At 37.0% G+C, this 15,002-nt stretch overlaps 1 protein-coding gene across 1 annotated transcript; it reads left to right on the top strand.

Annotated features, from left to right (window-relative positions):
- Positions 1 to 216: 216 nt before the first annotated feature.
- LOC130436835 (NACHT, LRR and PYD domains-containing protein 3-like) lies at positions 217 to 8,809 on the top strand. Its single transcript, XM_056767819.1, is given in 12 exon segments — positions 217 to 400; positions 1,883 to 2,056; positions 2,154 to 2,429; positions 2,506 to 2,646; positions 3,041 to 3,091; positions 3,271 to 5,104; positions 5,220 to 5,393; positions 6,933 to 7,106; positions 7,196 to 7,369; positions 7,453 to 7,623; positions 7,698 to 7,744; positions 7,829 to 8,809. Coding segments are annotated over 10 exon segments (3,567 nt in total). The 5' UTR covers positions 217 to 400; positions 1,883 to 2,056; positions 2,154 to 2,173; the 3' UTR covers positions 8,374 to 8,809.
- The last annotated feature ends 6,193 nt before the right edge of the window (positions 8,810 to 15,002 follow it).

The following is a 15,002-nucleotide window of genomic DNA, read 5'->3' as shown; positions in this document are numbered from 1 at the left end:
ATGTTAACAGAAAAGCTGTAATTTCATGTGCTCTTGGGGGGACCCCTAGTTGCGGGGAGGCCCCAAGCAGCGCTTAGTTGTGTTATAGGAGGGCCGGCTGAAAAAGAATGAATCACTCAAATGAATCAAAACGCCCATCACGAGTCGGCGAGTGCCAACAGATAACACGTCTGAACATGACGTAAGGCTTCACACGCATCAGCAAACTCAGCCAAGTTACACATTGTGTAAGTCAAGTCAACAAGAGCAATTCGAGGCACATCCTTGTCAACACTCTTTTTTAAATACGTACAAACGAGTATCTGAGCATTAAGAAGAGAGGAACTGGGGTAAATCTTGAAGAGAAGTTTAATCTCTTGTTCTTTTGAGAATTTTGAATGGATGTTTCACAGGTTCTTTGGTGAGTTCTTTCACTTTTTTGACACATTTACATTTGTGCTGTGTCATTGTTATTGTGTAAGTGTGACATTTTAAATAATATCAAATGTTTTGGACTCTGAGCACAATTGTGATTTTTTTAATATTATTAATAATTATATGCTGTACATGTAAGGGATTTTAGTTTTAAGGAAATACTACTGTAATGCATGTCACACTACCGTAACTGTACTGTTCAACAGTGTTTACAGTATTGTGAAATAGAAACTGTATACATGTTTCACCTGCACATACTGGTACTTTAGCTCCTTCACTCTGTCACCATTCCTTTCAAATGGCACTCTGTACAGCTGTTTCATGTGGTGTCTTTTTAACACCCTATCAATGGTGAGATGCTAACAGATCGGATGTTTTCAAAGACATTGTTGTCTTCTGCAGTGGTTCTCTGTATTTCCCTCAGTCTAATTGCATTATTTGCTAGGATCATGTTGCAAATAGCCTCCTCCTGTTGAGGTGTAAAAAGGGGCCCTCTTTCCCCCCGGTGACGTAGTCTTGCTGTCCTAGTGGGAAAATTGTAATGCAAACACAGACTGGGGATTAAATGAAAAATGTGATGTACATCATCAGTAAAGCATTCACTGTAAATATACAGTGGTGGTCAGAAGTGCATTGTACAGTACTATAAAATGCAAGTGGACTCACCTGTTCTCTCTATGAAATGTCTGAATGATTGAGGACACAGTTGATCTCCCAACATTGGGCTGCACCCTTCGACCATCCTCGGCCATTGAAAGGCTGTGATTGACAACATGGTCCACAATATTGGCTCTGATTTCATCAGTAATGGACATACTTCTACCTCTTCCTCTGTTTTGCCTCCCGACCCTTTCACCGCGCATTCATTATCCTCTTCTTCCAGGCTTTTGACCCTGTGCATTTTGAGTAAATAGTATCAATTGTGTTGTCCTGTGTCTAAATATTCTTGCTAGTTGAAGGTTCATGAGATGCACCCCTGAGCTGTTCTGATTGGCTGATCTAACACTTCACACATTCTCTCTCATTAGTGAAAATCAAGATTTACTTGATAGCGTTTCATCAATTCATTTCACAAGAAATCTATAGAAAGCATGCTTATGAGAACATGACAAAAATGACTATTTTGCATGTAATGGTTTACGGAATGAACTAATTCCACAATGTTTTGAGGTGTAAGACTATTCAACTGTAACCAATGTATTTTGATGAAAATGATATAAGCAACTGAAAATGTAGGAAACAACAGACAATTGTACATAATCATCTGCATGATCGTACAAAAGCATTTGCCATTTGGCCAAAACAATGAGAATTTGCTTTTATGTTGTGCACAACTGACTTGTTGAGGTTTAACAATGTGTTTAGAAAAATTAATCTCTGATCTGAGAGATGCTCCAAAGCGACCGAGAAAAGCTGTAATACAGCAAAGTAACTGTATGAAAAAAAACATCTGTTTTTTGTTTTACAGATTTAGCAGCTGTGGACTCAATGACACCTGCTGTTAAAGTGTGTCTTCAGCTCTTCAATCCTCAAATTCTCCTCTGAGAAATCTTGATTTGAGCAATAATGATCTTCAGGATTCAGGAGTGAAGCTGATCTCAGATGCTCTCAAGAACACAAATTGTCATCTAAAGATACTGAGGTGTGTCTTTAATATTATTCAGTTTTAAACTTGTCAAATAGCCAAGATGTCTGTAAGATGTTAATGATTTAGAATGGATGTAAAACTTTTTTTGCAGAAACTAACCCGTGTTAGGAAATGGCGTCTGTTGCATGGAAGCTTGTGGAAACATTGGATGAACTTGAGACGGATAAACTGAAAAGGTTCAAGTGGCATTTAAAACAAAGTGAATCGGTTTTGTCTGATAAACTGGAGAATGCAGACATCACAGACACAGTGGATCAGATGCTGGAGTGTTTTGGAGAAGACGGAGCTGAGAAGATCACATGTGACATCCTGAAGAAAATGAAATGCATGCAGCTGGCTGAACAGTTAGAGACGAAGCACAGGGAAGGTAATATAGACCAAATAAAATGACTCATGATTGTTAACAAAGTACTAAAACATACTGTTTGGGTTTACTCTCATAGTGCCAAGAAGGTCAGTTGTGGTTTCCAGCCCAGTTTGCTCTGAAATCTCTTTCGGAGTGAATGCTGAAACCGGTGCGAGTGTGAATGCTCCTTTTATAAGTGGAAACACTTTCACAGGCCCAGTACAGATGCACTACAAAGGTATATAAACAGACTTGTTTTAACATATAAAGATTACATATTTTCATTTATTTAGTTGTAAAAATAGACAATTTAGCAAGATATAAGCAACAATGGTTCCTGTTTCAGTTCATTTATTTATTAATTCTGAAGATTCACTTAATATATATTTAGTCTTGATTCAGTTCTAAATCTTCACGTTTGTGTAGTGTGAAAAACTGAAACAAGTTATTCTGGATCAACGTCGTTTAGGTTTTGCGCAGTGGTCTATAGGGCAGTTTTGTTGATTAAAATGTTACAAAAAATGTCAATTTTTTTCGGATATACATACATTTTCTTCAGTTAATGTAATTTAATGTCCGTTTATAAATGTTAACATATTGGTGTTTCGCACATTTTTTTACTTCTATTACAGACCAACAAACACCTTTAGTTCAAGAGGCAGCGAGAAAACATAGAACACAAGGTACCTTAGTCTGAGTTCTAAAGAATAGTAATACGAGAAATAAATACAAGATTTAGGTATTTTTACTGTGTTTTATCAGTTTACACACGTAAACTATTTTTTTATATTTATTTAATAATATTGCTCAACATGATTTTATCCCATATTTAAATTCACTTATGCGCATATTTTATTTACAGCAGGTCCTTCTGTCCTGCAAATATTATTACAGAGTTTCTGCCCGTATCAAACCGATGAATTTGTTTTGAGAAAATTCCTGAAAAATCACAAAGCCAACATGAAGAGAAAAACAGAACGCGTTTTTGAGTGCAAGAAAAAGCCTAAAGTACACCTGAAGAATGTTTACACAGAGCTATTCATCACAGAGGCGGATATTGAGGATCTCAGCGACGAACACGAGATTCAAAAGATTGAGAAATGTGCAAGACAGCACAAATCTCACAATAAACCAATTAACTACAATGATATTTTCTGTTCGCTTGGGCAAAGGGAGGAGAACAAGACTGTGCTCACCAAAGGCATCGCTGGCATTGGAAAAACTTTTGTTGTGCGCAAATTCATTCTGGATTGGGCCGAAGGAAGCACAAATCAGGACATAGACGCCATGTTCCTGTTTCCTTTCGGAGAGATTAACCAGATTAAAGATGAAGAGATCAGTTTTCATGAGTTTCTACAGACATTTTATCCTGAAATGAAAGATCTAAGCGAGTCAATGTTATATGATCGTAAGCTTCTGTTCATCTTTGATGGTCTTGATGAGAGTCGACTATCGTTGAAATTTAAAAGTACAATTCTGAATAGTGTAAATTGCAAATCATCCATAGATGGACTGTTTATAAATCTGATCAGAGGAAACTTGCTTCCATCATCTCTCAACTGGATCACCTCAAGACCAGCCGCGGCCAATCAGATTCCTCCTGAGTTCGTAGGTTTGTTCACCGAGGTGCGAGGATTCACCGATCTGCAGAAGGAGGAATACTTCAGAAAGAGAATCAAAGATGAGAATGAAGCCTGTAAAATTATCTCTCACATTAAGGCGTCTCAAAGTCTCTTCATCATGTGCTACATCCCTGTGTTCTGTTGGATGGCTGCCACCGTGCTTCGCGATATTCTCATAAAGAACAACAGTGAGGACATCCGCACAACGCTGACTGAAATGTACATTCACTTTCTGCTGATTCAGATGAACTTGAAGAACCAGAAGTACGACGAAGAATTGGAAAGAGATCACACAAAGCTCTTAGATACCAACAGAGCGATAGTTTTGAAGTTGGCCAAGCTGGCGTTTGAACAGCTGAAGAAAGAAAACACGATATTTTGTGATGGAGATCTTGAAGAATGTGGTATTTATGTGAGGGAACTCTCTGAGAACACAGGAATAATTGCTGAGATCTTTAAGACGGAAGCTGGTCTTCACGAGAGGAGGGTCTTCCGCTTCGTTCATCAAAGTGTTCAAGAGTTTTTCGCCGCGCTGCACGTGTTCTTCTGCTATGTGACCAGGAACGTGAATGAACTTGTTTTTTTCTTCGAAGAACGACAGGATTATATCTTACTGCATGACCTACTGAAGGAAGCGGTAAACAAGGCGGTGCAGAGTCATAAAGGACATCTGGATCTGTTTCTGCGCTTTCTACTGGGCATTTCACTGGAATCCAATCAGAAACTGCTAAAAGGTCTACTCACTGACACTGAAGATAGCAGAGAAAGCATAAGAGAAACCATCCAATACATCATACAATTTCTCAAGAAGCACAAGTCATCTGAAGCCTCAACCAACCTCACGTTTTGTTTGAGTGAGTTAAAGGACTACTCACTACTTACGGAAATTCAGACGTATGGAAATCCCGATGTCTCTCCAGAAAGACACCAATCATCCTCAATGTGCTCAGCTCTGGCCTACATGATCGTGATGTCAGGGGACGTGCTGGACGAGTTCAACTCGAAGCTGTACGAGACATCTCCGGCAGGGTATATGCGACTGATCTCCGCTGTGAGATGCTGCAGAAAGGCCATGTGAGTACCTGAAGATGACTTCAAATCCATCTGTATGAGACAAACTATGAGATTTGTCCTTCATTCGTCTTTTCAAAGTCAAATAAATTGAAGAAACATATGATTTGTTTTACAGATTTAGCAGCTGTGGACTCAATGACACCTGCTGTGAAAGTGTGTCTTCAGCTCTTCAATCCTCAAAGTCTCCTCTGAGAGAGCTTGATGTGAGTAACAATGATCTTCAGGATTCAGGAGTGAAGCTGATCTCAGATGCTCTCAAGAACACAAATTGTCATCTAGAGATACTGAGGTGTGTCTTTAATATTATTCAGTTTTAAACTTGTCAAATGACCAAGATGTCCTTTTTTCCAAAGAGACTTAAAGTACATTCAAGTTATACGTGCATTCCCTGGGAACCGAACCCACAACCTTTTGTGCTGTTGACGCATATGAAAAGAATCTCAACGAGTATAAATAAAAGACTCTGAAACGTCTTGCTTATTGTTTCTTTAAGTCTATTACAAGAAAATTAACTCAAACCCGGTAAGATTCAAGCCAAGCAAAACTATTTTGAAGTAACATGTGTGTAGTTCAGGCCTGTAAAACAGACACTCATACCTGACATACATACAGCTAAACACATCACTGTTCTCCATTTCGGCGAACCTTAGACTGTCTTCAGTTCATTGCTTCACTGGAATGTTTCTATCTTGATGTAAAGTCTCCTTTAAAGGTACAGTGTGTGATAATAAGGAGGATCTATTGACAGAAATGCAGTATAAAAGCATAACTTGTCATGAGTGGAACAGAAGAATCCAGTTGCAGACGGTGATGGAACTGACAAAAAAACTTTATTTGAATAGAAGGCAAAACAAAACCGACATGGAGTCAAAACAGAGGGAAACAGGAGGTTATACACATGAATTGGATAGGAACAATGACTATGACTAGCTTTCCTGTAGCTCAGTGGTAAGAGCATTGCGTTCGATCCCAGGGGATTGCACATACCTATGTATAAATGTATAGGATAATGCAATATAAGTTACTTTTTGAGAAAAGCGTTTGTCAAATGCATAAATGTAAATGTAAATTACTAAACTAGACTACAAAAACAATTGACAAACTATACAGGACTCGAATTGACTACGACTACGACTATTAGAGCTGAATGATGAGATGTCATTAATCTCTAGGGAAGGTAACAAAACAAACCAGCACAAGATAGAGAACACAAGGGCATTACATAATCAGGAAGGGAACAGGTGCCAGGCATAAAATAATTAACAATCAATAATGTGGAAACGAGAGGGCGGAAGAAAGACGAGACCGAGAGAATGCATGGCATGCCAAAAACAACAACTATGTCTCTCTCACACTAAACACGTGGGTCTTTCATGATTCTGCCACAAGGCTAAGAAACTATGACTAGACGAGACAGAATCATGACATAACTTGACTTCACAGGTGTATGACGACCTTACATAATAAAGAGTTTTATTTGTATTATCTTAGAATGAGCTATTTCTATCTAAATACACCACGGGTCCTCTTACATGGAATTGTCCATGTTGTTTGACTCTACTGATTTTGCCAAGTGGTTGATCTCCTCAACATCATTTTGACACTGGAAGCAAAAACAAAACAACATCTTTGTCCTGTTTCAGCCACCATAGTGCTTTGAAATGGAAGGGTGATGGGTGGACTTGGCCGGTGGGTTGCTAATCGCAACCTCATTGCTTGATGCCGCTAAAATCTCCACAGTGCTTCTTTAATTTCAAGTGCTATGATGATCAACTGCACTTCTCATATACAAATCTAATGTACAATTATTTTATCCTTCTCTGTTTAGACTGGCCCTCTGTAATCTCACTGTTGAGTCCAGTAAAAGTTTGTCTTCAGCTCTTCAATCCTCAAATTCTCCTGTGAGAGAGCTGGACCTGAGTAACAATGATCTTCAGGATTCAGGAGTGAAGCTGATCTCTGATACTCTCAAGAACACAAACTGTCATCTACAGATACTGAGGTTTGTGTTTCATATATTTTTTCTAAATAGATATAATGTGCTGTTTCAAATGAATGTTTTTGAACTCTGTCTGTGACATGTTTGTTCAGAATGGCCATGTGTAATCTCACCGATCAGTGTTGTGAAAGTTTGTCTTCGTGTCTACAATCCTCAAAGTCTCCTCTGAAAGAGCTTGATGTGAGTAACAATTATCTTCAGGATTCAGGAGTGAAGCTGATCTCAGATGCTCTCAAGAACACAAACTGTCATCTACAGATACTGAGGTCTTCATCTCTATATACTGATGTATCTTAACATAAGATTGTAGCATAACAATAAATGTTGACATGTTGTTGTGTGTTTGTAGGTTATCAGGTTGTATGGTGACAGATGAAGGATGTTGTTATTTGGCTTCAGCTCTGAGTTCAAACCCGTCACACCTGAGAGAACTCGACCTGAGCTACAATCACCCACAACACTCAACACTTCAGCTGCTCGCTTATCAAGATGATCCAAACCACACTCTGAAGATTCTCAAGTATGTATAGATGTTCAGATGTCTAGTCACTGTTCATCACAGAACTAAAGTGCTTTGTGTTTCACTTTCTACAGTGTTGACCACGGGGTTGAATTCAGGATTAAATCAGGGCTACAAAAATGTGAGTCAACAGCACTTATCCTTTACAAAACCTGTCTGTTATTGTTGTTTCGTTATCATTCAGATTCTCTGTTCTTGTGTTCAGATGCCTATGATCTCACACTGGATCCAAACACAGCCAACGTTCATCTCGTTCTGTCTGAAGAGAACAGAAAGATCACACGTGTGATTGAGTCTCAGTCGTATCCTGATCATCCAGACAGATTTGATGGGTGTCTTCAGGTTTTGTGTGGAGAGAGTTTGACCGGACGCAGTTACTGGGAGGTGGACTGGAGCGGGAGGGAAGCTGATGTGTCTGTTTCTTATAAAGGAATCTGTAGGGAAGGACGAAATAATGACTGCTGGTTCGGATACAACAAAAAGTCCTGGAGTCTGATCTGCTCTCCATACAGATTCACTGCCTGTCACAATAATAAGAAAACATTTATTTCTGCTCCTGCACCTCCATCTAATAGAGTAGGAGTGTAACTGGACTGTCCGGCCGGCACTTTGTCCTTCTACAGCGTCTCTGACACACACACACTCACACACTTACACACATTCAACACAACATTCACTCAACCGCTATATGCTGGATTTGGGGTTTATTTTAACTCATCTGTGTCTCTGTGTAAAATGACTACATTATAGTTATCACCTCAGTATGTATTACTGACATCACTACTTTAAAGTATTTTTTTTCACCCAATGGACGCATGCCGGTCTATCTTAATTAAATTTAAAATTTTGGTTCTTAATTACCATTTTAAATAGGACCGCTTGTGTAACAACAACTGCACCCTGAAGAATGACTTCAAGGTCAGTTACATCCCAGTTTATTAACCTTTATTCTAGAATGCTGATACAATATGCAGCAAGTCATTAAATACTTTGGACAAACACAATTATACATTTATCAGTCGCTTTTACCCAAGCGACTTACATTGCATTATCCTATTCATTTATACATATGTATGTGCAATCCACTGGGATCAAACCCACAACATTGCGTTGTTAACACAATGCTCTTACCACTGAGCTACAGGAAAGCTGAACATTTTACTTAATAAAAACATAGGTATAGTCATTTGCCTCATGTTAAAGTCTTTGAATCTTGTGGAAAAGGTTGACATCCAGTCTTTTGTTTGTTTGTTTATTTATATAGCACAGTTTAATACAACACCGGGTTGCCCAAAGTGTTTCACAAGATCTCAGTTCGATACCACACATACACAAAAAACAGAACACATAACACCATATACATAGTAAAAATAGGCTAAAACCTGCATCGTAGCAGCTCTCAGCAAATTTGATTTAAAGACCGATAATGAGTTGACTGATCTAATGCTAAGAGGGAGGTAATTGTACGGTTTTGGACCTGCTTGTGAAAAGGCTCTATCTCCCCTGTGTTTGTATTTTGTTCTAGGAACACACAGGAGATGTTGATTTTCAGATCTCAAAGACCTCGTCGGAGTATAAGCTGATACCAAGTCAGACAAATACCCACGGGCTAGATTGTGGAGAGCCATAAAGACAAAAGTGAGGGTCATATGAATAATTTTGAGCATGGAAGAACTACCACAAAATAGGTTCTGAATAGTGGTCCTACAGTCATGTACACTCTCAAAAATGAAGGTGCTTCGTGATGCCATAGAATAACCTTATATTTGTCCAAAAGGTTCCATAAAGAATATTTTCCCGACAGCAAGCAACCATTGATTCAATGTTAATTAAATTGAATTAATATCACTTTTGCACACACTATTTATGTTGAAAATTTTGAAATCTCGTCACCTCTGCTTCCTGCTCCCTCAATAGCAGTTGTTCTCAAGCTGGGGGCCATGGCCCCTTTGGGGGTCCCAAGATGGATCCAGGGGGGGCACAGAATTTGTGTGATTATATGCAATATAGACATTTATCATGAATTTTATGTAATCAAACATCAGAAAAATAAGAACACTAACAAAAGGATTCCAGCATTGCATAACAGATTTGAATTTTTGTTTAATTAAACTTCTGCAGGATTATCATTGGTGCCTGCATTTTTGGACTTTTTTCTGTTGGCTTCCTTTAATGAACCTTTAATTCTCCCGCACCGTAGTCTCTCTTTGTCCGCCATGACACACGACTGTTGTTGAATTCTGCTTCTCTGTTATAAAAGTACAGAGATGATCACATTTAAATAAAAGTTGCTGACACAATTAGACATCAACACTCATACAAACCTCAACAATGGTGACAATCATCAAACTAATTCAGATAAACAGATCAACTGCAATTCATGCTGGGAGTCGTGACTGAGTTTCTGTCTGAGTAAACAAGACTTAAGGAGAAAATATGGACCCATTCCATTGTTATGAAACTATTTTAAGGCATAAGACATCCCTCATTATTGTGAACACAATTGAAAGAACATTTTAAAAACTCATGAAGAAGATCTGTCGTAAAATGCTTCAATGGTGTAATTGCAGTAGAATACTAATGTATTTGTAACACTTTAATCGTAACACGATTATATTGAACCATTTGTTTATATTTTACTGAACCCTTGTTGAACCCAAAAAAATGTCAGTTTATGAAAAAATAAATAAAAAGGGAAATAAACAAAAAAGGACACGGTTTTTGGGAGACGATAAACTTTGTAGGATTTCTGCTAAATAAAATGCACAATCCTGAAGCAAAAATACCCAATGAATGGAGAAGGGATGTCTCTTTATAGAACATAAAATAGTTACTTTATATACATTTTCATGTGTTCATTTATGAGGAATATGTAAAGTTATGGATGTGACAGTCCTGAAAATGTCACTTATTAAAAATCATGCCCTAAAAATAAAACAAATGCTTTACAAATTTGAAGAGAGATTCGTGGTAAGGTTGATTTTATACAGATTTGCCCTTTTGTTCTTTTCTTTTTCATTCTCCATATGGAGAGTTCTTCATGTTTTTTTTTGGTTGGAATAAACCTCAGACATGTGACCTGATCAACAGCAAAGGCACTGTGTAATAATTTACACGATGGGTTTAGAATTTCAAATCAATATTTTGTGTTCTTTACGTCCATCCAGCACCCAGCTGAACGTATGTTTTCTTAACCTGACACGCGCTAATCTGACTGAATTATATCCAGTTATACAATTTATGGACAATTCTGACATTCTGTCTGAAGAGAACAGAAAGATCACACGTGTGATTGAGTCTCAGTCGTATCCTGATCATCCAGACAGATTTGATGGGTGTCTTCAGGTTTTGTGTGGAGAGAGTTTGACTGGACGCAGTTACTGGGAGGTGGACTGGAGTGGGAGGGAAGCTGATGTGTCTGTTTCTTATAAAGGAATCTGTAGGGAAGGACGAAATAATGACTGCTGGTTCGGATACAACAAAAAGTCCTGGAGTCTGATCTGCTCTCCATACAGATTCACTGCCTGTCACAATAATAAGAAAACATTTATTTCTGCTCCTGCACCTCCATCTAATCTACAGTAGGAGTGTAACTGGACTGTCCGGCCGGCACTTTGTCCTTCTACAGCGTCTCTGACACACACACACACACTCACACACTTACACACATTCAACACAACATTCACTCAACCAAGCATGACCAGTGTATTCTGTCCAATATTTACCCTGCATGTGTCAAAAACAACACAGCACTTTTTAGAGTAAATGCATTAAACGTGAAATGGAAAAAAATGTCAGAGGAATCTTATATTCTGTTATTTTAAAAGCATGGCATTACCTACATAGCTATAACTGCGAGATATATATTTTTTGCTTCATTCAAAGGCACTTTAACATCTCGATTCTGTATTTCGAATGCATATTGCAGAACTTCTGTCAGCTTTTGTGTAAAATTGACTTTTGATTCTAAGTTGAATCAAATGTAATTCAGTGTGCAGCATAAACATGTGTAGATCAGGGGTCTATAAGGTCGGTCCTGGAGGGCCGGTGTCCTGCAGAGTTTCACTCCCTTCACAGGACCCACTTTGGATAGATAATCCAGTGCTGTGTCACTTTAAAAATGTATTATAGTGTAACGTGCTTCACCACCAGGTGTCGCTCATAACCTGTAGGGTGAGAGGAAACATGTGGAATAAAAGAGCTGATGAAGCTTTGAACTGCTTGATGTTTTCTTTTATTACATTAGTACATGAAAAAAATCATCAGGTAAATTAAACATCATCAATCATTCTACGGTTATCTAAGAGCCACAAACAATCAAACTTTGACATTGAACTGTAAATTGAGAGAATGCTTTTGTTTCGTCTTTTGGAAATTGATATAGTCTGAAGACTTAAAGTGACAGTGTTTGAGTGTATTTTCAGTCTTTGTCAAGAACATAAATGTAAATTCATGGAAGGGCAATTCCAGCATTCTGGATGTGACATAAAAATGCTCAGAGATTGAATTAGTTATACACTGTAAAAAATGCCTGGGAAATTAACAGTAAAATTCTGTTGTTTTCAAACAAAAAACCTGTTATCAGAAAGTGTCCGTAAAAAATACAGAAAAACACTGTAAAATTGTCTGTAAAATTAACAGCAAAAATTCCATTGTTTTTACGGAAAAACCCTGTAAAAAATGCTGTGAAATTAACAGTGAAATTCTGTAGTTTTCACAGAGAAAACTGTTGTCAAAAAACGTCCATAAAAATACGGATAACACTGTCAAATTCTCTGGGAAATGAACAGTGAAATTCCAAAGTTTTCACAAGAAGTTTTTTTCAACTCCACAAACACTTTTATCACCTTCACTTACAGACACCACTGTCACTTTATTTCTGTTGCACGTCTACAAAAGTTCTAATTGAAAATGAACACAAGTTTACATGTTGATGGTTTTGTTGAGTCACCATTATGGTGAAGAGTGTTTGCTTTAGTTGTGGTCTTGACCCTTTGCTTTACATGTGGAGAAGTCTTTCCCCAGTATTGACATCTATGAGTTGAAACACACTGGCTCAGGTGGGTGGAAAGCTCAGATAGAGCTCACGCATTAAATAATTTGTGTTAGTAAGTACATGTTCTAGAGTTTAGGTAATGCTTTAAAGTTACTTGTTGTTCTCCTTTATTATATTGAATGAAACTAGTTAATATAATGAATGTCTTTAGGAGCACATCTAACACATGATGAATGTTCTAGCAGATATCTAGAATATAACAGTTTGTCTCAACAATGGTGACAACAGAATAAAGCCTCTAAAGATAAACGCAATGCATTCTGGGTATCATCAAAGCACAAAACTCATCAATGACTCCCAGCATGCATTGCGGCTGTAAGCTTTTCATTTGTTAGTCACCACTGTTGAGATTCATAAACTGATTCTTGATGTCTGAGTCAAAGACAAAATGCAAGCTTTTAACAGTTCAAATACTTTAATATTGATAATTGCAGGAAATATGAATTTTAAAAGTAGATTCATTGAGGCGTTTGTAACCAAAAATACAATAAGTAATTAAACAACATCCCTGATAAAGATTAAGTAGATATCTAAACACATTTTCATTTGATGTGATTTGCTACAGGACTATGTTTTATATAAAACAATGTCACAGCAGCACAAAGATAACTGTAAACTTATTTATGACGGCTGAAAGAGCCCAACTAAAGCAAACCCTGATCACAAAAACGGTGACTTTAAATAAACCAATAAAGCATCAAGTCATGGCTGTTATGCTGCAGTCCCTGTGAAGCAGAAGTGATGATCGTCTTCAGTATTCTGACGTATTTCCAAGATGAATAGTGGGTGTGGCTCATGATTTCCACTGTGAATTGATTGGATGAACAAAAACAGGATGTTCCCGTAATTTTACGGTAGTTTGCTGGTAACCACAGCTGCCGGTATTTTTCCGTAAAAACTACGGAATTTGTATTTTCTCTTTTCTTTTCTGATATTAAATATTTTGTGGGTCACCACTATGCTGAAGAGTTGAGTCTGTGTTTAAGTCAAGGTCAGGCAAAGATATTCTGATGTCATGCTGCATGTTGCTTTGTTTAAAAGTGACTTTAATAATGAATTACAAAGGTATAAAGTAAATCTAATGTTATCACTTGTATGCATTTGGACCAAGTTTTCATTTTCTATAAAGAAATGTTGTTAATATAAAAAGCTCAAATGTATTAAGTTCATTCACAGTTTGAAGTTTGTGCCCTGAAGTTTTAAACTGCAAAGCTGTTTACATTCTTTTCCTGTATTTTTTACGGAATTTTTCTGGTAACCACAGCTGCCGGTATTTTTCCGTAAAAATTACGGAACATTTTTTACAGTGTAAATATATTCAACCATTTGTTTATGTTTTACAAAACCCTTGTTGATAGAGTCTAAATGCCAGTCTATGAACACATTTTCTATTTTAAACTTTGTAGGACATAAGTTGCTACATAAAATGCACAATCCTGAAGCAATAATACCCAATGAATGGAGAAGGGATGTCTCTTTATAGAACATAAACTAGTTACTTTATTTTAATGTTTCCATTTATGAAGAATATGTAGCGTTATGGATGTGAGAATACTGAAAAAGGCATTTACCTGACAATGAAAAATTATGCACTAAAAATAAAACAAATGCTTTACCAATTTGAAGAGAGAACTCACTTATGTATTTGAACCACCAAATGTTAAATCGGTGCTGTTACCAGAGTAAAAACCTCTGGTAAACACGTAATTTTTTCGAGGTAAGGTTGTTATTTTCATTGAATTGCCTGGAAATAAAATAAATGATGTATGTTTAATGTATTGTATTATAATATACAGGCCTTCACCTGCAGAATAAAATATGAGAATGTTTCAAAAAAAACATTTCAGTTTTTATGAATTACTATTTCTGGTTCAGGTACTGGTACTAGTTCAGGTAAAATTATAATTATTGTATCATTCCGTGAACTAACAATATTTTGATCAAATTTCAAATAAAAATATATGTTTTTGCATTTATTTTCAGACAATGAAAACAGGAGAAAGTAGTGAAAGTAACTCTGTATTTTTTCAGGCCTCAAATACTGCACAGAAATCCAGTTCAGGTTCACTTTTAATCAATACAACAGTAATATTTCTACATGTGTTAGGAAAAGTTCAACACAATGAATGTGATAAACTGGATTTTCATGTGTCGTGTTATTGTGTCATTCTTTTAAAATGCTGTTGGATGACTTTGTCACTCCTGAGGTCTGGAATGGACAGAATACATCTAGAAATGAAAATTTAATGAAAATTGGAATGGTCTCCTAATTTTTCATTACGGCTATATTTATGTTTTATACTTATTGTGATAGAGAATTAAA

The sequence above is a fragment of the Triplophysa dalaica genome, chromosome 2 (assembly GCF_015846415.1).
Source record: "Triplophysa dalaica isolate WHDGS20190420 chromosome 2, ASM1584641v1, whole genome shotgun sequence".
In the NCBI taxonomy this organism is placed as follows: Eukaryota; Metazoa; Chordata; class Actinopteri; order Cypriniformes; family Nemacheilidae; genus Triplophysa; species Triplophysa dalaica.
Note: the sequence above shows the minus strand (reverse complement) of the source record. Positions and strands in the feature narration are given on the sequence as shown.